This window comes from Lynx canadensis, chromosome D3, assembly GCF_007474595.2.
Source record: "Lynx canadensis isolate LIC74 chromosome D3, mLynCan4.pri.v2, whole genome shotgun sequence".
In the NCBI taxonomy this organism is placed as follows: Eukaryota; Metazoa; Chordata; class Mammalia; order Carnivora; family Felidae; genus Lynx; species Lynx canadensis.
In genome coordinates, this window is record NC_044314.2 from 59,909,044 (window position 1) to 59,928,569 (window position 19,526).

A 19,526-nucleotide genomic window follows, 5' to 3' on the forward strand; every position below is an offset into this window, starting at 1 on the left:
TTGTTACCATAGGTACTGGTAACTTCTTTTTTATTTTTATCCTTGCCAAACCTATGAGATAATCTGTCCAAAGGTGAATATTATTAGTGATTCAAGTGCGTCGAAGTAATATTCAAGGACTTCATACTTCTGAGACTCATAAAAACTTCTTAGTAGCTAGAGAAATATACTTGAGTATACATATACTCAACATATATGTATACTTTCTCTCTTTGCTAATACCTTAAGAGAACTTTATATAAAGTTCTCTTTATATATATATATATATATATATACATATATGTGTATATATATGTGTGTATATATATATGTATATGTGTATATATATATATATATATATATATATATATATATAAAACCTTAGAGAGAGAGGGATTGCACACGAGTGAGAGAGCAAGCGCAAACAATGAACATTGTTCTCTTAATCATTTTCAGTTTTCATTTCGTTGCGGCTTTGGGAAAGGCAAAAATGCACAGGATGGAAAATTGGGCAACTTCTCCCCCATAGTTTAGCTCTATTACTGCCATGAGATGTTCTCACCTGCGTTTTCATTTCTCTATTTAACAACAAAAGTAAAACTTGCTGATATTCAGTTGTTCTGAGAAGAGTGTGATGATGTTTGTAAGGATCTATGATCTGCTGGAAGAAACGTATTCATAAATACCAAAGCAGAAGCCACTTAAATAGTGCACTACTTAATGAGGAATAGACGATTCAGGAGGACTCTGAGTCATTATGAATTTAATGCTCTAAAATAGTAATAGGGGTATTATTCCAAAGATGTTTCATGTATTCTTAGACTACCAGATATTTAAATTCTTATAGAGTTTAAGACCTATATCTATATGATATTTGAAGCCATACTGAGAAGACAAAAACGGTTGATCCCAAAGGTGATGACTTAAATGGACTGGAAAACTGGAATACATCCAATTCAGGCTTCCCATTGAATTCATTGTGAAGGGGCAACCATTGTCCCATACGGAACTGACTGAGAACTTCCTCAGCATGTTATACTTGCTAATTGCTGTTTGTACACTGGGATTCCCAAATACTTTCCGGTAAGAGAAATGTCTGTCTAGCCGTGGAGAAGCCAGTTTAGCCAAGGCTAATTTGCCCATGGATAACAGTTCCGAGGCAAGCAAAGATACTGGAAGTTGTGACAGCTTTGGGTTGTTGGTTCACAACTAAACATGTGTGAGACACCATCCTATGGAGTAATTGTTAACCTTACCTTTTTTTTTTTTTTTAACCTTAAGCCCTCTTTTGGTAAACATACAATCGTTGTATTTTCCTTTAATGATGATTGAAATTTCAAAATAAATTTTGTGAATAAAAAGAAATCAAAGGAAAGGTAAATTTAGAATGTACTTTTCAAACTATTTAAGCACTCCCATCCCATCCTCCGAGGTTTTTCACGGCTTAAGATACATTCTTCTTGTGTAGTGCAATCTTCTGCGGATGCTAGGTTAGCTATTCTGGAGAGCTATTCCCAGATGGGCTTTGATACATTTTTTGCACTTGAAAACTTTGGACTTTGTGCCTAAGCTTAGATTACTGTTCATTTGCTCATTTATTTTCAAGACAAACTGGGCTCCTCCTTCGTGGTGGCAGCATCAATATGTCCTTTCTTTTGTGGTGCTTCCTAGAGACTTCAAGTAGTACTGGACAGATTTATTTACGGCACGTTCATTTGTTTCATTTGATGTTCCTGTCCCTGATTACCCTGGCAATCGGGGAAAGATTTGTCACCACCTTTGCTCACGAGATTTTCCTCATTTGGTTCAGTTTACTACACGCTATCATAACGATGCAGATGGAATTCATTTCCAATACGGGAACGTGAACAACTGTTTCGGTTTTGGTCTATCATTAATAAAACCCAAGAACAGACGCCAGCAACTGAACGCTGTAGATTTTGACTTCTATTTCTAGCTTGGTAAATGTGCCTTGTCAGATTTCTCCAACGCCGCGTTTGCTTCCTAAACGTGGTGTGTTTCCTCATTTGCTTTCCATCACTGGATTGAATTCAGGAAGCAGTAGACGTTGGCTTGGAATACGACAGAGAATGTAGCCCTACCAACAGAGGGATGGGTCGATTTAGAGAACAGATTGACAAATCCTGGCCTGTTTTCCACAGGGCATATTTTATATTTCTAAGCGGGAGATCTCGGGTCAGTTTTCAAAAAAAAAAATTTTTTTTTCCTTCTTAGCACAGACGAGACGATATCTGAGAGCCAAAAATGAGCGTCAGCGAGCCCCACCCCATTCGCCGCCAACGGACCTCAGTCTCCTTCCCGCCCACAAACAGCCACTACTACAATTCCCAGCAAGCATCGCGCAGTGCCGCACAAGGGCCAGGCCCCACTGGTATGCTGGGAGTTGTAGTGAATGAACCTGACCAGTCTTTCCTTCCACTAGGCATTCTCACTTGGAAGATGGTGATGTGCTGCTATAGCAGTTACTCCACTTTCGTAATCGGAGCTAAACGTGACCAAAGATTGCGCCCTTCTGCCCTGCGTTGCGCATCGCGTCGGTGCCACGGAGCTTAGCTCCGCCCCCTGCCCACACCCGTTCCCCTGACAGCTCGAGCTCCCGGCGGCCGAGAGGCCCAGATTGCGCAGGCGCACCAGCCGGCGCCGCGCTGGGCAGGACTTGAGGGCGGGACGAGAGCTAGGGGCTCCCGGCCGCCGGGGCGCGCACGTAGGCACGCAGGGGCCGTCACGTGGGGCGCCGAGGATCGCAGTGCGCGTGGCCGCGGCGGCTGGTGTGGGGTTGAGTCAGTTGTGAGACCCGGAGCTGCTGACCCAGCGGGCGGCCCGGTGGCCCGGCCACAGAGCGGCAGGCGTCGGGGGTTCGGGAGCGGTGAGCTGGCCGCATCATAGAGCTCGGCCGAGCCGGCGCCGCCGTCGTCCCCCGCCCCCAGCTAGCAAACCGCCGCCGCGGGCGCGCCCCCGCTCTGCGCTGTCTCTCCGATGGCGTCCGCCTCCGGGGCCATGGCGAAGCACGAGCAGATCCTGGTCCTCGACCCGCCCACAGACCTCAAATTCAAAGGTAGGCAGGGAGAGGGCAGCTGACCGGGGTGGGGCGGGCGGACGGCGAGATTTAGGGTGGGTGGGGGGGTCGAGGGAAGGTCGGCGGCTGGCCGTGAGTGAGCGTCCCCTCCCCCACGGCCCGGCACTTTCCATTCTCCGGCTGCGCCCCGCTTCTGCCCTCGGCCCGCCTGCTCCGCTCCCGGCCCGCTCCCTCCCTCGCCCGCTCGCGCCTCGGTGCGCGCGCCGGCCGGGACGAGGCGGAGGGGCCCGGCCCTGGCGCCGCCGCCGCCGCCGCCATCTTGCGGTCCCGCGGGGGCGCCTCCCGGGTGCTGTCCGCGCCGCTGCCCGCGCCTGGCACTTGTCCTTGGCCCCCGAGGGCCGTCGGGCGTTGTCTGGGAGGGTGTGGGTGGGCGGTGACCTTAGAGCGTGCGCTCTGGTCTGCGGCGGGAAGGGGGGCTCTGGGGGTGGCGCAAGTGCGTCGGTCGCCGGCGCCGGCTGTCAGCGGCGGTGGGAGGCGAGAGGCGAGGCAGCGGTGCGGCGGCCCTGGACTCGGTTCCGAGAGAGAACCACCCTTCGGCCTCGAGCAGGGCCTGGGTGGAGCCGGCCCTCGGCCCTCGCAGAGGGAGTTGCTGCCTCCCTTTTTACCTTGTTTAGAACTCGCTGTCAGGTACCTGGAGCGCTAGGGAGGCGGAGAAGCCCGTGAAGTTCTCTGGTTATGACTTACCCGGTTGTGTTGGCAGAGACCCAAGCGCGTGCGGGCAGGAAGGCTATGCGTCAGCCCGGGAATTGATAGTAGTAGGTTAATAGTAGACGTCTTCCTGGTCCTCCCGTGTGACATTTCAGCTCACCTTCTGTGCAGGGCGGACCTGGTGTTTGTCTGCTCTTGTTTAGCCCCCTAACTTAGCTTATTTGCTGCGGAATCTTCCTTATTGGTGACTTTTGCCTTTGCGTTGCGGTTTATGTGGGGGCGGATGAGGTGTTACTCAGCTCTGGAGCGTCCTTGTATATTTTGTAGCAACGCCTGTGATCAATTGTTAGTCCGATTTTGGTGATTCCTGAGAAACAATCTAAGGGGCCCCTTGGCCCATTTGGGTACTTTAGGGAAGAGAGTTAAACTAGTTTCTTTTTAGGAATACTGAAAGTGTGTGGAGATCCAAAAGCAGATTCCTTGCTGTCTTCGTTTAAGTGTATTGCGAATCGCCTTTTGGATGATTCCTTATCTTGTATTTCAATTTCAGCAGCTCCCATGAGAAAATTTTTGTGAAATGTGTAGCTATTCCAGTGCTTAAAACAAATGAAATCCTTCGCTGTTGTACAAGATTGAGTCCAAAGGAAAAACAATTGTTTTTCATAGGAAACGTTTTGAATAGTTTCAGGGATTTTAAAATACTGTCTTCTGGTATTATGAGAGTAATATTGTGTAACTTCTTTATTTTGTAAGCTTTGTAGTACATTTCCAAATATCTTTGAGTGGAAATGTAAGTGAGCTCCTTTTCTAGTAAGGGTTTCAAGACCACTCTTAAATATTTTGAGGGGCACTAAGTGCGTCTTATTGTAACAAGTTCATGTGTGTGTCATGCTGTCACATAGCTTTAGCTGAAAGAAAAAAAAAAACACCTTTGGGGAATCATGAAATTAACTTATTTTAGGTAGACATTATCTTTGGTTGGAGGAATTTAATGTAAATCTCTATAATCGTATGTAACATATATTTTTGAGAAGTTAAAAGAATTTTTGCTTTTACTTTTTGACCGGCTGAGTTTACAAAGTAAATTTCTTTTACTAGATGAGCATGTGTGTATTACCATTAGGGACTTAGAATCATTAAAAAGCCAATTTTAGGCCAGGAAATGTCTACAGTGTTTGAAGCTTTCTCCCTAGAGAAGTTGTAATGTTGCCATAGTAAGAGACTAATAATAGTGGAGAACAAGCTAAAAACAAAAAAAACCACCTAAAACCCTACACAGTAATATTCATATAGTTCACTTACTTCAGGTATTGAAGAGTTATTACTTATGATTATAGAACAGGTTCTTCTTGTGTTAGGATGAAAGTAATTCACGAGGACCATTTTTAAAAGTTTGGACATCTATAACCACTTTTTAAAATTGACTTTAAAAAAAGTGTTTCATTGAAATGTTTATAGAAACACATTCAGCTGGGCCACTTAGCAGCGAACACTTACTGAAAGCTTTGTGCCATCCCTAGATTTGATTAAGACTAATTCAAGTTACTAGTTTCTGTTTAGGCCTTGAGTGCTAAACAAGGTGGGGAAAGGATTTACAGGTTGTAGTTTAATGGGAAAAGTATACGGTTAAACAGTAAACTGTGTTAGGTTTTATCTTTGCCCTTGAAGAACTCTGAGACTAGTGAGGGAGACGTAAAAGGCAGATAGGTGCTGTAACGAGGCAAAACGTGAATGAAGAAAGAAGCCCGCCCGTTAGGAAGCTTTCTTAGAAGAGGCTTATTTTCATTTTGGGGGGAAGGATTGGGCTAGGGAGTGGTTGTTTACTCAACCCCTGATGGGAGAGAACATGTGGCTTATACTTAAGTACCCTGTCAGTTTGCTGTGTGCTTCTGTTCTAGGGTGGGATAAAGGAGAGGATTGGGAAGGAGGAGGGCTAGGATGAATTGGGAGGTGACCTTTGGTGTCATTTGATTCTTAATCTTATTCTTCTAGTCGGAGGTAAATCATTTGCTTTGATGTATTCAGTTGCACAGTTCAACACTAGGAGACTCATTTAGAATCAACAATGTATGCTTAGTTTGATAAGGCTATAAAGTCATTTCATTCTGACTTGCCCTAAATCACTTGTAAATTTTAGTTTAAGTCTATTAAAAGATAGTTTGCAAAATTCTTTATCATTCAGTAGGTTTATTCGAATTAGTTTGAACTCTACGTTTGACTAGGATGGATTCTCTTAAGTGACTCATTTAATCATTCTGAGAATAGGTGGTGAATTTTTCTGTCACATGCCTAACAATCATCTTGGTACGAATTATCAGCATTTTGCACAATTATGGAGAAACAGATACCAGTTTAATGCATTTTTTAAATACCTTTGTATCTTACTTAAAAATTTTGTTTTAGGGGCACCTGGGTGGTTCAGTCGGTTGAGCGTCCAGCCTTCGGCTCAGGTCATGATTTCGAGGTTCGTGAGTTCAAGCCCCACATCCAGACTTGATTGCTGTTAGCCTGTCAGCGCGAGCCCGCTTCCGATCCTCTGTCCCCCTCTCTCTGCCCCTCCTCTGCTTGCATTCTCCCAAAAATAAGTCAATATTAAAAATTTTTTTTGATATGATTGTCAATATATGAAAGTGCTTTTATAATGGTGTAACGAATTCTACAGTAGCTCTTCTGTTGCATTGGTTTAATGAAAAAGAGGTAGGTATTTTCAAATTATGTTGAAACCCTGGCAGTAATTTGACACAGAATTCAGATTTGAAATTTGATGTTAACATATGAGAGGCTATTTTTTTTGTCCTTAAATTTTTTACTATTATGAAATTTCTTCCTTTGTAGTATACATTTTGTTTTTCCTACTTACTAGTAGTTTTGGAGAAAAGTTGGAAGAAGGAAATTTAGAAAATGCTAAAATAAATTGTGAACATATTCTTCCTACTAATAATCCGAGAAAGGAAAATAGAGCAAAACCGTTGTGTTGAAGGTGGCCCGTCACAGTATCATGCCAATAAAGAAAATTAAGCTTTCTGAGGACCCCAGGAACCTGTGGTGTGTCAGCCAGAGCATCTTTGAATAGCACGTTACTAAGAAGTACAAATGAGGATAGAGAGTACTTTTGCTCTTGGCAGATACTTGGCACATTTTTAGGTGTTTCGCATCAGCTCCTATTTCACAGTGGCTGCATCAGATCCCTGAGGTGATTTCCCCCCTTTCCTGGGCCACGGATGACGTCTTACTACTCCATTCCTTAAAAGCTTTCAAGTAGCTCTTGATTGCCCACTGGATAAAAGTCTGATTTTTTTTTTTAGTGTGGCATTTCAGCCCTTCCATTTTGTGCTGTCTTCTCTTGTAACACCTGCTCATCTGCACACATCCATACTTTCTTGCCTGAGAAAGAAAAACCCTCCTCATATCCAAGCTTGTTTGTTCTGCTGTTTTTGTTGATTAAGGTAAAATCCCTCATGACTCACGCTTAGACCATGTTCCCTCAGATATTTTCCCTCTCATGTTTTCAACCACTGGGTTCTTCTTTTAAACATACAAATACACTTAATTTTTTCATTTTAAAAAGAAGCAAACAAAATACTTCTTTGACTCCCAACTCCTTCTGGTACATGTCCCTCCCTGTCCCTCATTTCCTTTGCAGTCAAACTTCTTGGAAAAATAGTCCATGTTCATTCACTATCTGTCCTGTATCTCACCTCCTGTTCACTGTAGTACTACTCTCTCCTCACTGCTTATTGATTGCCAGCCACATTGATCATTTCCAATTTTTATCTCTCTTTGGCACTTGACATTATCGGCATTTCCACTTTTTAAACAATTGTTTTCACTTCCATATACTTCTAATTTTCTAATTTGCTCCCTTTATTGTCTCATTTGTGGGCTTTTTAAATGCTAATGTTTCTGAGGTTCTGATTTGTTTTGTGTTTTATCTCTGTAAACTTTCCTTGTTCAGTCTCATTATTTTGATGGCTTCTCTTTCTTTTCCTTGCTCTCTTTGCACATGCTGGTACACACTCAAATTTGTATTTTTTTTTTTTTAATGTTTATTTGTTTAATTTTGAGAGAGAGAGCGCACAAGCCAGGAAAATGGCAGAGAGAGAGAAGGAGGCAGAGAATCCAAAGCAGGCTCCAGGCTCTGAGCTGTCAGCACAGAAGCCAGACAGGGGGCTCGAACTCATGAACCCTGAGATCATGACCTGAGCTGAAGTTGGGTGCTTAATCGACTGAGCCACCCAGGTGTCCCTCAAATTTGTATTTTAATTGGGACTTTGTTGTCAGTTTTAGAATTACTTAGTGACTATCTGGATTTGAGTTGTAACTCAGACACTTCAAACTCAGCATATCCCAAACAGGTTTTTTTTTTTGTTTTTTTTTTTTGTTTTTTACAACCCAAGCCTGTGCGTCTTCCCATCTTTTTAATATTTTGGTGGCATCGTGATTACTCATACAGAAATACTCTGTATGTCTACTAATTAAAATCTGTATTTCTACATCCCAGGGATAATTCTTGAATCTGTACCCTTTAATGAAGCTTTATTTTTAAATTCACGTATTTTAATTTGTTTATACAATAAAGATTTGACTTTCTGCTCTATGTAGTAAGTGTTGAATAAGTGTTAGAATTACAGTTTGAGTAAAATACAATCTTTGTTTTCATGAGGCAGTTCTAATGGGAGAGATAGACACTAATTGCCTAATTAGAAGAAGGAAATGTAACTATGAAGAGGAGTGTAGTGCTATAAAAATGTAAAAAATGGGGGCGCGTGGGTGGCTCAGCCAGTTAAGCGTCTGCCTTCGGCTCAGGTCATGATCTCACAATTCATGGGTTCGAGCCCTGCATTGGGCTCTATGCTGACAGCTCAGAGCTTGGAGCCTGCTTTGGATTCTGTGTCTCCATCTCTCTCTGCCCCTCCCCTGCTTGCGCGCTGCCTCTCTCTCTCAAAAGTGAATAAACATTAAAAAAAAAAAAAATTTAAAAAAAGTAAAATATCTTCCTGGTCAGGGAAGACACAATTGGATTAAGATTTTCTAATATGAGTAGAAGCTATTAACCTAGGTGAAAAAGAAAGAAAAATACAGTAGAAGCAGCATGTGTTTACAAAGATCCTGTGGCAGGAGGGAACATGAAGCGTTTACTGTTACTTAACCTGTTAAAGTAATATCTCATGTTATTTACAAGCCTGAGTCAGTGTAACAGTAGTGGAGACAGCCAAGGTGAGTGTGGTGCTGGTTTGTAGGTTGACTAAAGAGTTTTGGTTTTATCCTAGCCCACTGAGAGATTTAAGCGGGTGGAATGGTAGAAATAGAGGGAATGGAGTGATAATCACATTTGTATTTAAAAAAAGCCATAATTCTGGGGGCGCCTGGGTGGCTCAGTTGGTTAAATGTCCATGGTTTAGGCTCAGGTCATGATCTCACAGTTTCATGGGTTCCATGCTGACAGTGCTGAGCCTGCTGGGGATTCTCTGTCTTCTCTCTCTGTTCCTCCCCCATTCACACGGTCTCTGCTTCTCTCTAAATAAATAAATAAATAAACTTAAAAAAACATAATTCTGGTAACGTAAAGTAGTATTTAGAAGGGAGATAGAGATGAATTAGTTTCCTCAGTCCAGGCAAGAGGTGACTACTTGATACCAGAGGGACTGGTATTAGAGATGGTGAAAAGTTCAGGAGGATCAAGCCAGTGAAACTTGCTGGTCTATTAGATATGCTCACAGAGAGTACAGGTATCTTGGCCGTCTCTGAGATTCCTTGCTTATGTAACTGGAGGAATGGTGGTGCTGTGTGCTGAGCTAAAAAAGGAAACACTGGAGGGGCGCCTGGGTGGCTCAGTCGGTTAAGGGTCTGACTTTGGCTCAGGTCATGATCTCACAGTCCATGAGTTCGAACCCCACGTTGGGCTCTTTGCCAACAGGTCAGAGCCTGGAGCCTGCTTCAGATTCTGTGTCTCCCTCTCTCTCCCTCTGCCCCTCCCCTGCTCACGATCTGTCTTTGTCTCTCAAAAATAAATATTTTAAAAAAATTAAAAAAAAACAGTGGATATTTGAATGAGGACCACATGCATTTTACTTGGGGTTGTGGGAGAGTGGTAGGATGAGGATCCTCGTCTCATTAGGTATGTTAGATGTGTTTAGGACCCTTCAAGATATTAATGAAAAGGTAACTAGTAGGTTTTGGTTATATGGATGTGTTTTTCAGGGAGAAGTCTGGGCTTTGGGGAATTATTTATTTCAGGTGATTATCTCTTGTCTTTTCTCTACTAGTCTGTAAACAGGCCTGCTTTTCTCTAGTGTCTCTCTCTTTAGCCACACTGCTGCTAGAACTACCCTTTGTAAAATGCAAACCTCATATTCTTGCTCCCTTGGTTAATAAAGAACCTGGCATATTTTCCCATTACATAGATGAAAAAGTCCAGAATCCACTGCCTGCCACCCCATTTCTCTTCTACACATAGCTTTAGGTTATATGAAACCATTTTCCCAAACACTTTAAGCTGTTGCAAGACTTTGCACATGCTCTGTCCAGAATATTATTCTCCCTCATATCTGTCAAGGAGTCTCCAAGAATCTCTTCCTTTTGTGAAGTCTTGGATTCTTGCAGTCCAAGTTGGTCACTGCTTTCTTCAGGCCACTATTGAAGCCTGTGCTTATCTGTGATAATCAGCACTTACATACCACATAACACAGTATTTATATTTACGTATTTTTTCTCTCCCAAACTTTAGGTTAACTACTTGAGGATATATTTATTTCTTTTATTTTTACATCCATGGTAACAGGATCTGGCATGGGTGATTGCCCAATAAAGTTGATGTATTGATAGGACTCCAGTGGTTTCTCCTATAATTCCCATGTTTTTCGTCTTGGATCTTTTTTCTGTAGGGTTTTTCATCTGCCTTTGCAGGTAGTTGTGGTTTTAAAATTTTTTAGTTTCGGGAAAGGGATAATAGGGTATTTTGTTAAAAGCTGACTAACCATAGATTTTTTTTTCTTTTTTGTGCTTCACCTTTTTCATTTGTGGAGTGACAGGCAGGATTAGGTGATTTCCTGGGTGTTCTGGCCCTAAGGATTTTGAATATGTGTGACATCTGAGAACAAAAAGAAAACACGATTTTTCAGTAAAGTAGACAAATAATATACAGTAAAACATTGGTTTGTGAGCGTAATTTGTTCCGGAAACCTGCTGTAATTCAAAGCTCTCGTATATCAAAGCAAATTTAACCATTGGCTCAGTTGTGATCATGTGATGTTCGGCATCATGTACTACTCGTATCACAATGTATCACTCATTTATCAAGTTGAAATTTATTGAAAATGTTTGCTTGTCTTGCGGAAAACTTGCAGACCAAGTTACCCACAATCCAGGGTTTTATAGTGTAAGGAATTGGGAAAACTTGCGTCATACTTCAGAGTTTAATATTTTCTGATTGTCAGTATTGGTAATTTTCTTATTGGTTTACTGCATTAGTTACCTTTTATTAATTTTATATTTTAGACTGAAAGCGAGCAGGGGAGGGGTGAAGGGAGAGAGAGAGAGAATCTTCAAGCAGGCTCCACATCCAATACAGAGGCCCAGTGTGGAACCTGTGGGGCTTGATCTCACTACATTCAGATCATGACCTGAGCTGAAATCTAGTCAGACGCATAATGGACTGAGCCACCCAGGTGCCCCTGTATTAGTTACCTTTTAATTTCCTTTAAGTAAGTCCTTCCTTTACCATGCAGAGATGTTCTGTGAAGAGAGTTTAGTAAGCACCCTTTTATTTTTTTAGACGCACTTCCTGATCTTTTTCTTGTGCTTTTGTATCTTAACCTTGATAGATTCATTGAAGTCTTATCTGCCTTTCAGAGGAGAAAGTGGTTAATACAGGATGGATCCTCAACCTTAAAAAGTTGTTTTAGAAGAAAATTAAATGTAAGAAGGGAGCTATTGTATGCAAATCCTTGTTTATTATAACTGAAATGGGACACGGATTACTAGATAAAAAGTTTAAAACTTCTTATGAAAGCTTTCAAACATTCATAAAAGCATAATGAACTTTTATATACTTAAATTTCATATACTTAAGTTTAATGATTATTAGCATTTTATATTTGTTTAGTTTTTGTTTGCTGTGTATTTTTTTTTTTTAATGTTTATTTTCGAGAGAGAGGGAGAGAGAGACAAATCGTCAGTGGCAGAGGGACAGAGAGAGGGAGACATAGGATCCAAAGCAGGCTCCAGGCTCTGAGGTGTCAGCACAGAGCCCTAGGTGGGGCTTGAACTCACGAACTGTGAGATCATTACCTGAGCCGAAGTTGGACGCTTAACCTACTGAGCCACCCAGGCGCCCCAGCTGCTGTATAGATTCTGGATAACGACATTTCAAACCTAAATACTTGAGTTTGCTTTTCTAATAAACAGACATTTTCTTTACATAGTTGTGATGTCATTATCTTAAAACCAAAAATAATTATTTAACATCATCTAATATTTAACCTGTTGAAGATTTCTCCCAATTGTATGTACTTCTATTTTTTATTTTTTAAAGTTTATTTATTTTGAGAGAGAGAAAGCGAGCAGGGTACGGACAGAAAGAGGGAGAGAAAGAGAATCCTAAGCAGGCTCTGCGCTGTCAATGTATAGTCTGAAGTAGGCTCAAACTCAGGAATGGTGAGATCATGACCTCAGCTGATAAGCTTAAGTGTCTGAGCCACCCGGTCTCCCCTGTATGTCTGTTTTTTAGCTGGTTTGTTCAGCTTACGCATTGCATTTGTTTGTCGAGTATCCGAGTCTTAATTTTAAACACTGCTTCCCCCACTTTTTTTTTTTTTTTAATCATACTCTTGTTGAGAAGATCAGGTGGTTGAATTGTCAAATAGTCTAGGTATGTGTGGGATGTCTTTCCTGTAAATTTGGATTTAGATTTGAGGGCTTGATTAGATTTAGGTCAGTATTTGGTGGTAAAAATAATTCATGGATGGAATTGTGTCACATCAGGGATAGACAGTGTCTGGTTTTCCCAGTTTTAGTGATGTTGATTGGTGGTAACAGCCTTACTTCCGCATTAAAAAGTTGCATAAATATGAGTCTGTTTATGGTAATATGTGCAAGAAAAAAGATTGGAAAGAAAATGTTAACAAGTCATTGGCTCTACTTTAGGATGTGTCTTTTGTATTTTTACTTTTCTGTTTTCCAGGACTTCTACAGTGAACTCTTTTTTTTATAAGAGAGAAAAACTTAAAATTGTTTTGTTACTAGATAGCTTCGGAAGATGAGATCAGAAGGTTTTCATTTGTCCTTCCTGTATTATTTTGTTTAATTTTTAATTAATATTTTAAGTGTTAACAGTCTGAGGTCTTAATTTTTTTTAATAATAGGGCAAGTTATAGAATGGTAAATAGAAAACAAGTCCAATGTTTGCAACCTTCCAGTAACAGATCACAAATCAAGGTATATAAAGACAAATAGAAAACCATGATTATCTCAAAGTAGATCTTATTTATATATCTAAATCTAATTTGTAAATCATAACTATATAAATGTGTCGTTTCTTTGAGCTCTTGCTATTGGCATCAATTGATGGTCTCTTGTAAGAAGTATGACAAGTTTGTTTGGGGGTATTTACTTCTCTGAGAATGGCTTCTGTTTATAGATTCTGTTAAAGAGCCAGGTGGCTCTAAGCAGCAGATAGATTTTTAGGATCCCTCTTCCCCCAGTGTTGATTGTTTCATGGTGAGCACCTAACCCAGGGCCAGCCAATACATATGCTGATGACTGATCAGTCGAAATTTTGATGCCGCCCCTTTAAACACACTTAGTTTAGATGCTAGGCTTTAGGTCTTTAAAGCAGGCTGATTTGTGCCACGTTTAAGCAGAAGCAACTCCGTTGAGAGAGAAGAGGGAGAGAAAAGCAGGCCAGAGATCTTGAAGTCCCAGGAACCAGTTTCTCTTGAATGCAGCCTCTTCTTTTGAGGCCAGCTATACTTCATTTCCTGTGTCCTAGAGACTCTTTATATCTTTATAATAAACTCTTAAGTGTGATTTTTGTTCTTCATAATAAATTCATTGATTAAACAAGATTGGACTTCATAATTTGTGAAAATATGTTCAACTTAATGATTGTCCACATACTTCACTTTATGAAAATAATCTAAAACCAGTGTCTTAAATTTTTATGGGAAAAAGATTCACATAGATGTTTTTGAAGACTTGTCATTGATATGACATAGTTTGCCTGGTTGCTTTTCACTGGCATTTGGAATGTTCTTATAACTAGAGTAATCGTGAACATTTTGTACTGTTTTCAAAATTCAGGTTTAAATGAATTAGTGTAGTTAATGTGTATTTTAGCTTTTTAAGGGTGTGATTAAATTCAGTTGCCATTTTTACAAATAGATATTAACTAAAAAAGAACATGAGAGGACTTTAAAATACTTAGCTTGCAATACAATTTGTTAGGTTTCTTATGGGCCTGCATTTTTACAGCTTTTATTTTGTAGCTCTGTGCTTCCATACATATCTGTGCACATACATATATCCATTTATATATATATTTACTTTAGTACTTGGATAATCTGACATGAATTGGAGTGACTACCATACTTTTAAAGGTATAGGGTATCTTTGTTTCCTGTTTAGTTGTTTTCTCTATTAAAAAAATTACCTTTATAACTTATCAGGGAAGATGAATCACTTGGTCTTGTTTGCTGAGTACTTTTCCCACTGCCAAAAACTTCAATAACAGTGAGATCCTCAGATGTGTTTTTCTGGATCTTTTCAGTTTTCCTCCAGCACGTTACAAATAAAAGATTTCATGAACAAATGAAACTAATATGTGTACATGTTTAAAAGTCCCATCTGATTATAAAATAAGTGCTTAATGTAGAGAATTGAAAAAGGATGGAAAAGTGTAAAGCAAATAAAAATTACTCAATCTTACCACCTAGAAATAATCTCTGTGAACATTTGATATATTTCTTTTTATGTATTTTGTGTGTATAATTCTGCATACTTATATTCTGTATTTTTGTTAATACTACCATTTCTCATAGTACAAATATTTTCAAGAATTTTAGATCTGTAAATGGTGCTAAAAACATTTATTTTAATTTCTCTCCAAATATGCATTTTCCTTTTATTTCCTACCATCTTACTTATCTAGACTTTAAAAACTTTTCTAAACTCTTCAGATAGGGAGCACTTCTATTTTAATAAAGATGTTAAATTAAGTAGCGTGCATCCTTTATGTTTGGCTGTGAATAGAAATGTTCTCTTTCAAATAATTTTTTAGGTGTGTGTGCATCTTTTCTTTAGTAGATGGTTACACAGTGGAAGGACATAATTTGTATAAAGTTACAAATCAGAAGGATACTTCATTTCTGTGAAAAGATAATTTATTGTTTATGCTCTCCTTCCTGTTTTCAAGACACTGGGATTGTTAAAGTCAGAGTGAACAGCCTATGCATCAAAAGGTCTGAAAAAACACTTCTAAAATGTTTACAATAACTTTATGCAAAATGTTAATAAGGCTGTGAGAATTTAGGATTGAATTATCTGCCATTTTACCATGGAGTAGAAGATAGGCAGTAGGTGAAGTTGATCATAATGTCACTTTATTTTTTTTTTTAATTTTTAATTTTGAGAGAGAGAGAGTGCATGAGCAGGGGAGGGGCAGAGAGAGTGGGAGACACAGAATCCTAAGCGGGCTCCAGGCTCTGAGCTGTCAGAGCCTGATGCAGGGCTTGAATTCATGAACCGTGAGATCATGATCTGAGCCGAAGTCGGATGCTTAACCAACTGAGCCACCCTGGCGCCCCCGTAATGTTACATAATTTTAAAGCCCAGGGAGCCTTGGAAGGTCATTCTGTCTACTAATGACCCCTGTCTACTGCAGGGGTTAGACTGTCCTGGAGAAGTCAAGTGATTTGGTTGGGGTCAATCACCTGGTTAATAGTTTTAGCTCTTAAGCCTCAAAACCAGTGTACTGTGTTACAGTTTTTATGAAAGTCATAGTACACCATTGATGACAGGAACTAGCCCCTCCCTCTCCAAAAGGCTTCCAAAGGAACAAAGAAAATAGATGTTTTGACTTTTTACTTAGGTGCTTTTCCATGTGAAGGTAATGAGTGAGTATTTAACTGTGTGATCAGAACACTACTACATTATTTGAAAGTGGTAGAGGAGAAATAAGACATGGTTCCTGCTTATTGATGAATTCTTTTAACTATGATTTTAAGACCCTAGAATGGGAACATTGATTTTTTCTTTTTGAATGGCTACACACTTCTGTACTCAGTGTATTTTGGAGATTTTTTTGTGATGCACTCTCATCATGTATTCATGATACATTATTAATGTCAGGATCCATATTTTTATAATTAATGTTAGTGAAATTTTATAACAAAATATGTTTAGTGTTTTTAAAACCTTCTTGAATAGCATTGACTCATTTTGTTTTCCAGAAAGTAGTACTCTGTTTATTTGGACAAAAATATTTGTACAATATAGTATTTATTCACTACCCTCTATGCCAGGGATTTTTACAGCTGCTGGGAATATGGTAGAGAACAGAACAAAGACCCAGTCTTTGTGGACCCCACATTCAAGTCTGAGATTTCAATGTGTTTGAAAAAAAAATATAGAAAATGAAATAAATTAAGGTGACTTCATTTTTAAAAATTCTAAAGAAAATGTTATAGGGCTTTCTTGGATGTAAAACACAGGATATTTTCTCAGTGTTTATGATACTTCAGGAAATACTCAGTTGTTGACCTGTATATGGGACCAGGGGAAATATATCCATTTAAAAATCATTATCATATATTAATGATTTGACTGCAGTTTCATGCTTTATTGCTGCAGAAATCTGCCTGGAATGCTTATGAATTAGGAAGCGATTGTAGCTAGGTAGTTTGCATAAAATACATATAGAATTTATGAGAGTTCAGGCTCTGGAGTCAGACCAGGTTTGACGATCAACTTCCACTGCTTTGTAGTTTATGACAGGTGTTTTAACTTGTTGCAGGCAAGTTATCTGTAAAATGGGGATAATAAAGTGTCTTGTTAAAGCCTATGAGGGACATAATTCATGCAAAGTTCTTGATACAGGGTGAAGGCTCAGTAAAGGCTAGCTGTTATAAAAATTTTTTTGTTGTTAACACTATTTTTACTGTTACTACTGCCATGCTACTATTACTGTGCAAATTCTTAATTGATATTCTGTATACTATACTGTATCTGCTTCACATACATAATTTAGTATGACAGGTATTGTGTCATCTTCATGTAACTGGAAAACTGTTTAATCAGTGATATAGCTATTAATTTGCTAAAACCTGTGGAAACATTGAATAAAGTGTAGTCATCACCTGCTTTGCTGCAGCAGAATTATTTATGTGTTTGAGCTGAGCATCCAGCTTTCCTTATTAGAATTTTTACCTATTCTGTTTCAATAAAGGAAGGATGAAGGAGTAAAAATGTAATGGTCAACATAAATGACTTATGAAGACCTAGAGTCGTAGCATTTGAAACAGAACATACATATTTCTGACATTTTTGTCATTGTTGTATGTTGATGAAAAAGAATTTATGTGACTGTCCTAACGATACTTCCAGTGTGTATTTACTTAACAAATAATATTGAACAGCTACTATGACTTAAGGTCTGTGTTAATTACTTCAGTTCATTCAAGGAGGAAGTGAATGTTTCTTTTTAGGGGAGCTTGTAGTTTTGTTGGATAAGACATGTATATAAAAAAGTAAGTGAGAAGTGCCATTGAGAGGTATAGACTATATGTATTGTGTGAATTGTACGGTCAGTCATATTTCTCCTCCAAGATTCATGCTTTGGTTCATTGCACTGTCTGTTTTTAATCATACAGAGGCTGCTAGCTGAGTCTGTTCCTTATAGCCAAGAACTCAGAAAGATCTTGTCAAGAACTAAAGGGTCTAAAAATTGAGTGTACTACAATTTTATGAATATTGGTAGAAAAGATATATGTGATCCCCGGGTTTAGAGACAAAGGACTTTATTCTTCATGACACTACATACAGCACGAGCTTTATATTTGTGTTAATTTCCTTTGCCTCCTCAAAGGGCAACACACAGGGGTTCAGTTTAGGCAGATGCTGTTCCCATAGTGGTTCTGTGTCATAGCTGAGACTGTCCCTTGAGCGTAGGGAGCCTGAATCTTTCCTAATGGGCTACATGGAAACTTACCTGACCTTTTTTCTTAGAGGAAGACCTATTTTACTAGCCAGTAAGCAAACCTGTTCTCTCCTTAGGAAGGAGACATTGTTTTCCAAGACTGTTCACTATTTAAAGACATCCTTGAGAAGATAGTCTGGATGAAAGCCCCAGGGCCTCCTATTGGCAAAACATGTAGAAATGCTAGAGGCCAGTAGAGACTTCTCTCCTAATAGGTCTCTGAGTAGGTCATCTAAGTGGAAGTCACACAATAAATTTCATATATTGGAAAAAAAAAATAAATGGAAGTCACAGAGTTCATGAATTAATGTTCATGTATGTTGCCTGCTTATTTTAAGCTTCATCTCAGAGGCATTTCTTTCCTTTTTCTTCTCTCTCTCTCTCTTTTTTAATGCTTTTATTTATTTTTGAGAGAGGCCGGGAGGGAGGGAGGGAGGGAGAGGGCATGAGCAGGGGAGGGGCAGAGAGAAGGAGACAACAGAATCTGAAGCAGGCTTCAGGCTCTGAGCTGTCAGCACAGAGCCTGATGCGGGGCTTGAACTCGTGAACTGCAAGATCATGGCCTGAGCTGAGTTGGATGCTTAACCAACTGAGCCACCCAGGTGCCCCTCAGAGGCCTTTTCTGTTTCTAAAATGCTCTATGCTCTGTACTACTGCTTATCATGAATTAAAATTTGACTCTTTTCAGAGTAAGCAAATAGTGAACTCAAATTGATACGCATATTGAGATGTTTAGTAGAAGTGAGTGTACTGATGTCTTCAGCTTATTTTGAAATGCATTAAAAATAAGATGGATGGGCAGAGAGATGAAATAGATAAGTCTTAAAGTAAATACAGCAAAATGTTAATTGTAGAATCTAGGTAATGGATATATGATTGTTTACAATGATTTCAATTTCTTTGTATGAAAATTTTCAATACAATGTTGGGGAAAAAGCCAACTGTTCTCTTCCACAACTCAGTTTTCTTTGCACCTAAACTCATCTTGACATTTCAAGAAAACTTCAATGGCAGTTCGTATCAAAATGTGGATGGGTGACAACATTTTAAAAAATTGTTTAGTCAGAGTGGTTGTACTTTTTTAAGCTTATTGGGGTTCCTTTTAAGATTGTGGGTTTGGAGAATAAGGGTCCCACTATTTAGAAGGAAATCATTGCTCTGAATGCTAGCATTTTAGGTATACTGAGTATAAAGGGTATTTCATGCTGGAAAAATATTTTTAGGTAAAGGAGGCAGGCCATTCCCACTTGGGACCTCCTTCTGGATGAGGTGACTTCAACTTGTGCTACATTTTTGAGATTTTAGCTTCCAGGTTTTTACAAATTTATGTTCAGAGTTTTTTTTACATAGAGACAATATTTGTGTGTGTTACATTTCTGATTTTTAGAATTTGTTTCTGGGTATAGGATTTTGGCTATAACAAAATAACAGTTGTAGTTGGAATAACAATTGTAAGTAATAACAATTGTAGTTGGAATTAGAATACTTGGTGACAGAAAATGTGGTGGCTGCTTAAAAGTGAGACTAAAGGAGGAGACAACCCATGTAATTGTAAAAGGTAAGGTTATTTTGACTGTAGGTTTTTTTTTTTTCCAGTTGATGAGTACACAT

At 39.4% G+C, this 19,526-nt stretch overlaps 1 protein-coding gene and 1 long non-coding RNA gene across 3 annotated transcripts in view; one reads left to right on the top strand and one right to left on the bottom strand.

Annotated features, from left to right (window-relative positions):
- Positions 1-725: 725 nt before the first annotated feature.
- On the bottom strand, positions 726-4,008 carry LOC115527965. Its single transcript, XR_003973120.1, has 2 exons — positions 3,761-4,008; positions 726-2,077 (listed from the first exon to the last, which is right to left on the bottom strand). It is a non-coding gene; the product is annotated as an uncharacterized LOC115527965 (long non-coding RNA).
- VAPA (VAMP associated protein A) overlaps positions 2,738-19,526 on the top strand; it is a 44,625-nt gene continuing 27,836 nt past the window's right edge. The window contains exon 1 of one of the 2 annotated variants that reach the window (XM_030335756.1): positions 2,738-3,055. In XM_030335756.1, the coding sequence (XP_030191616.1) occupies positions 2,977-3,055 (79 nt within the window). In that variant the 5' untranslated portion in view covers positions 2,738-2,976. The remainder of the gene's footprint in view (positions 3,056-19,526) is intronic. The other variant, XM_030335757.1, reaches the window with a different exon arrangement.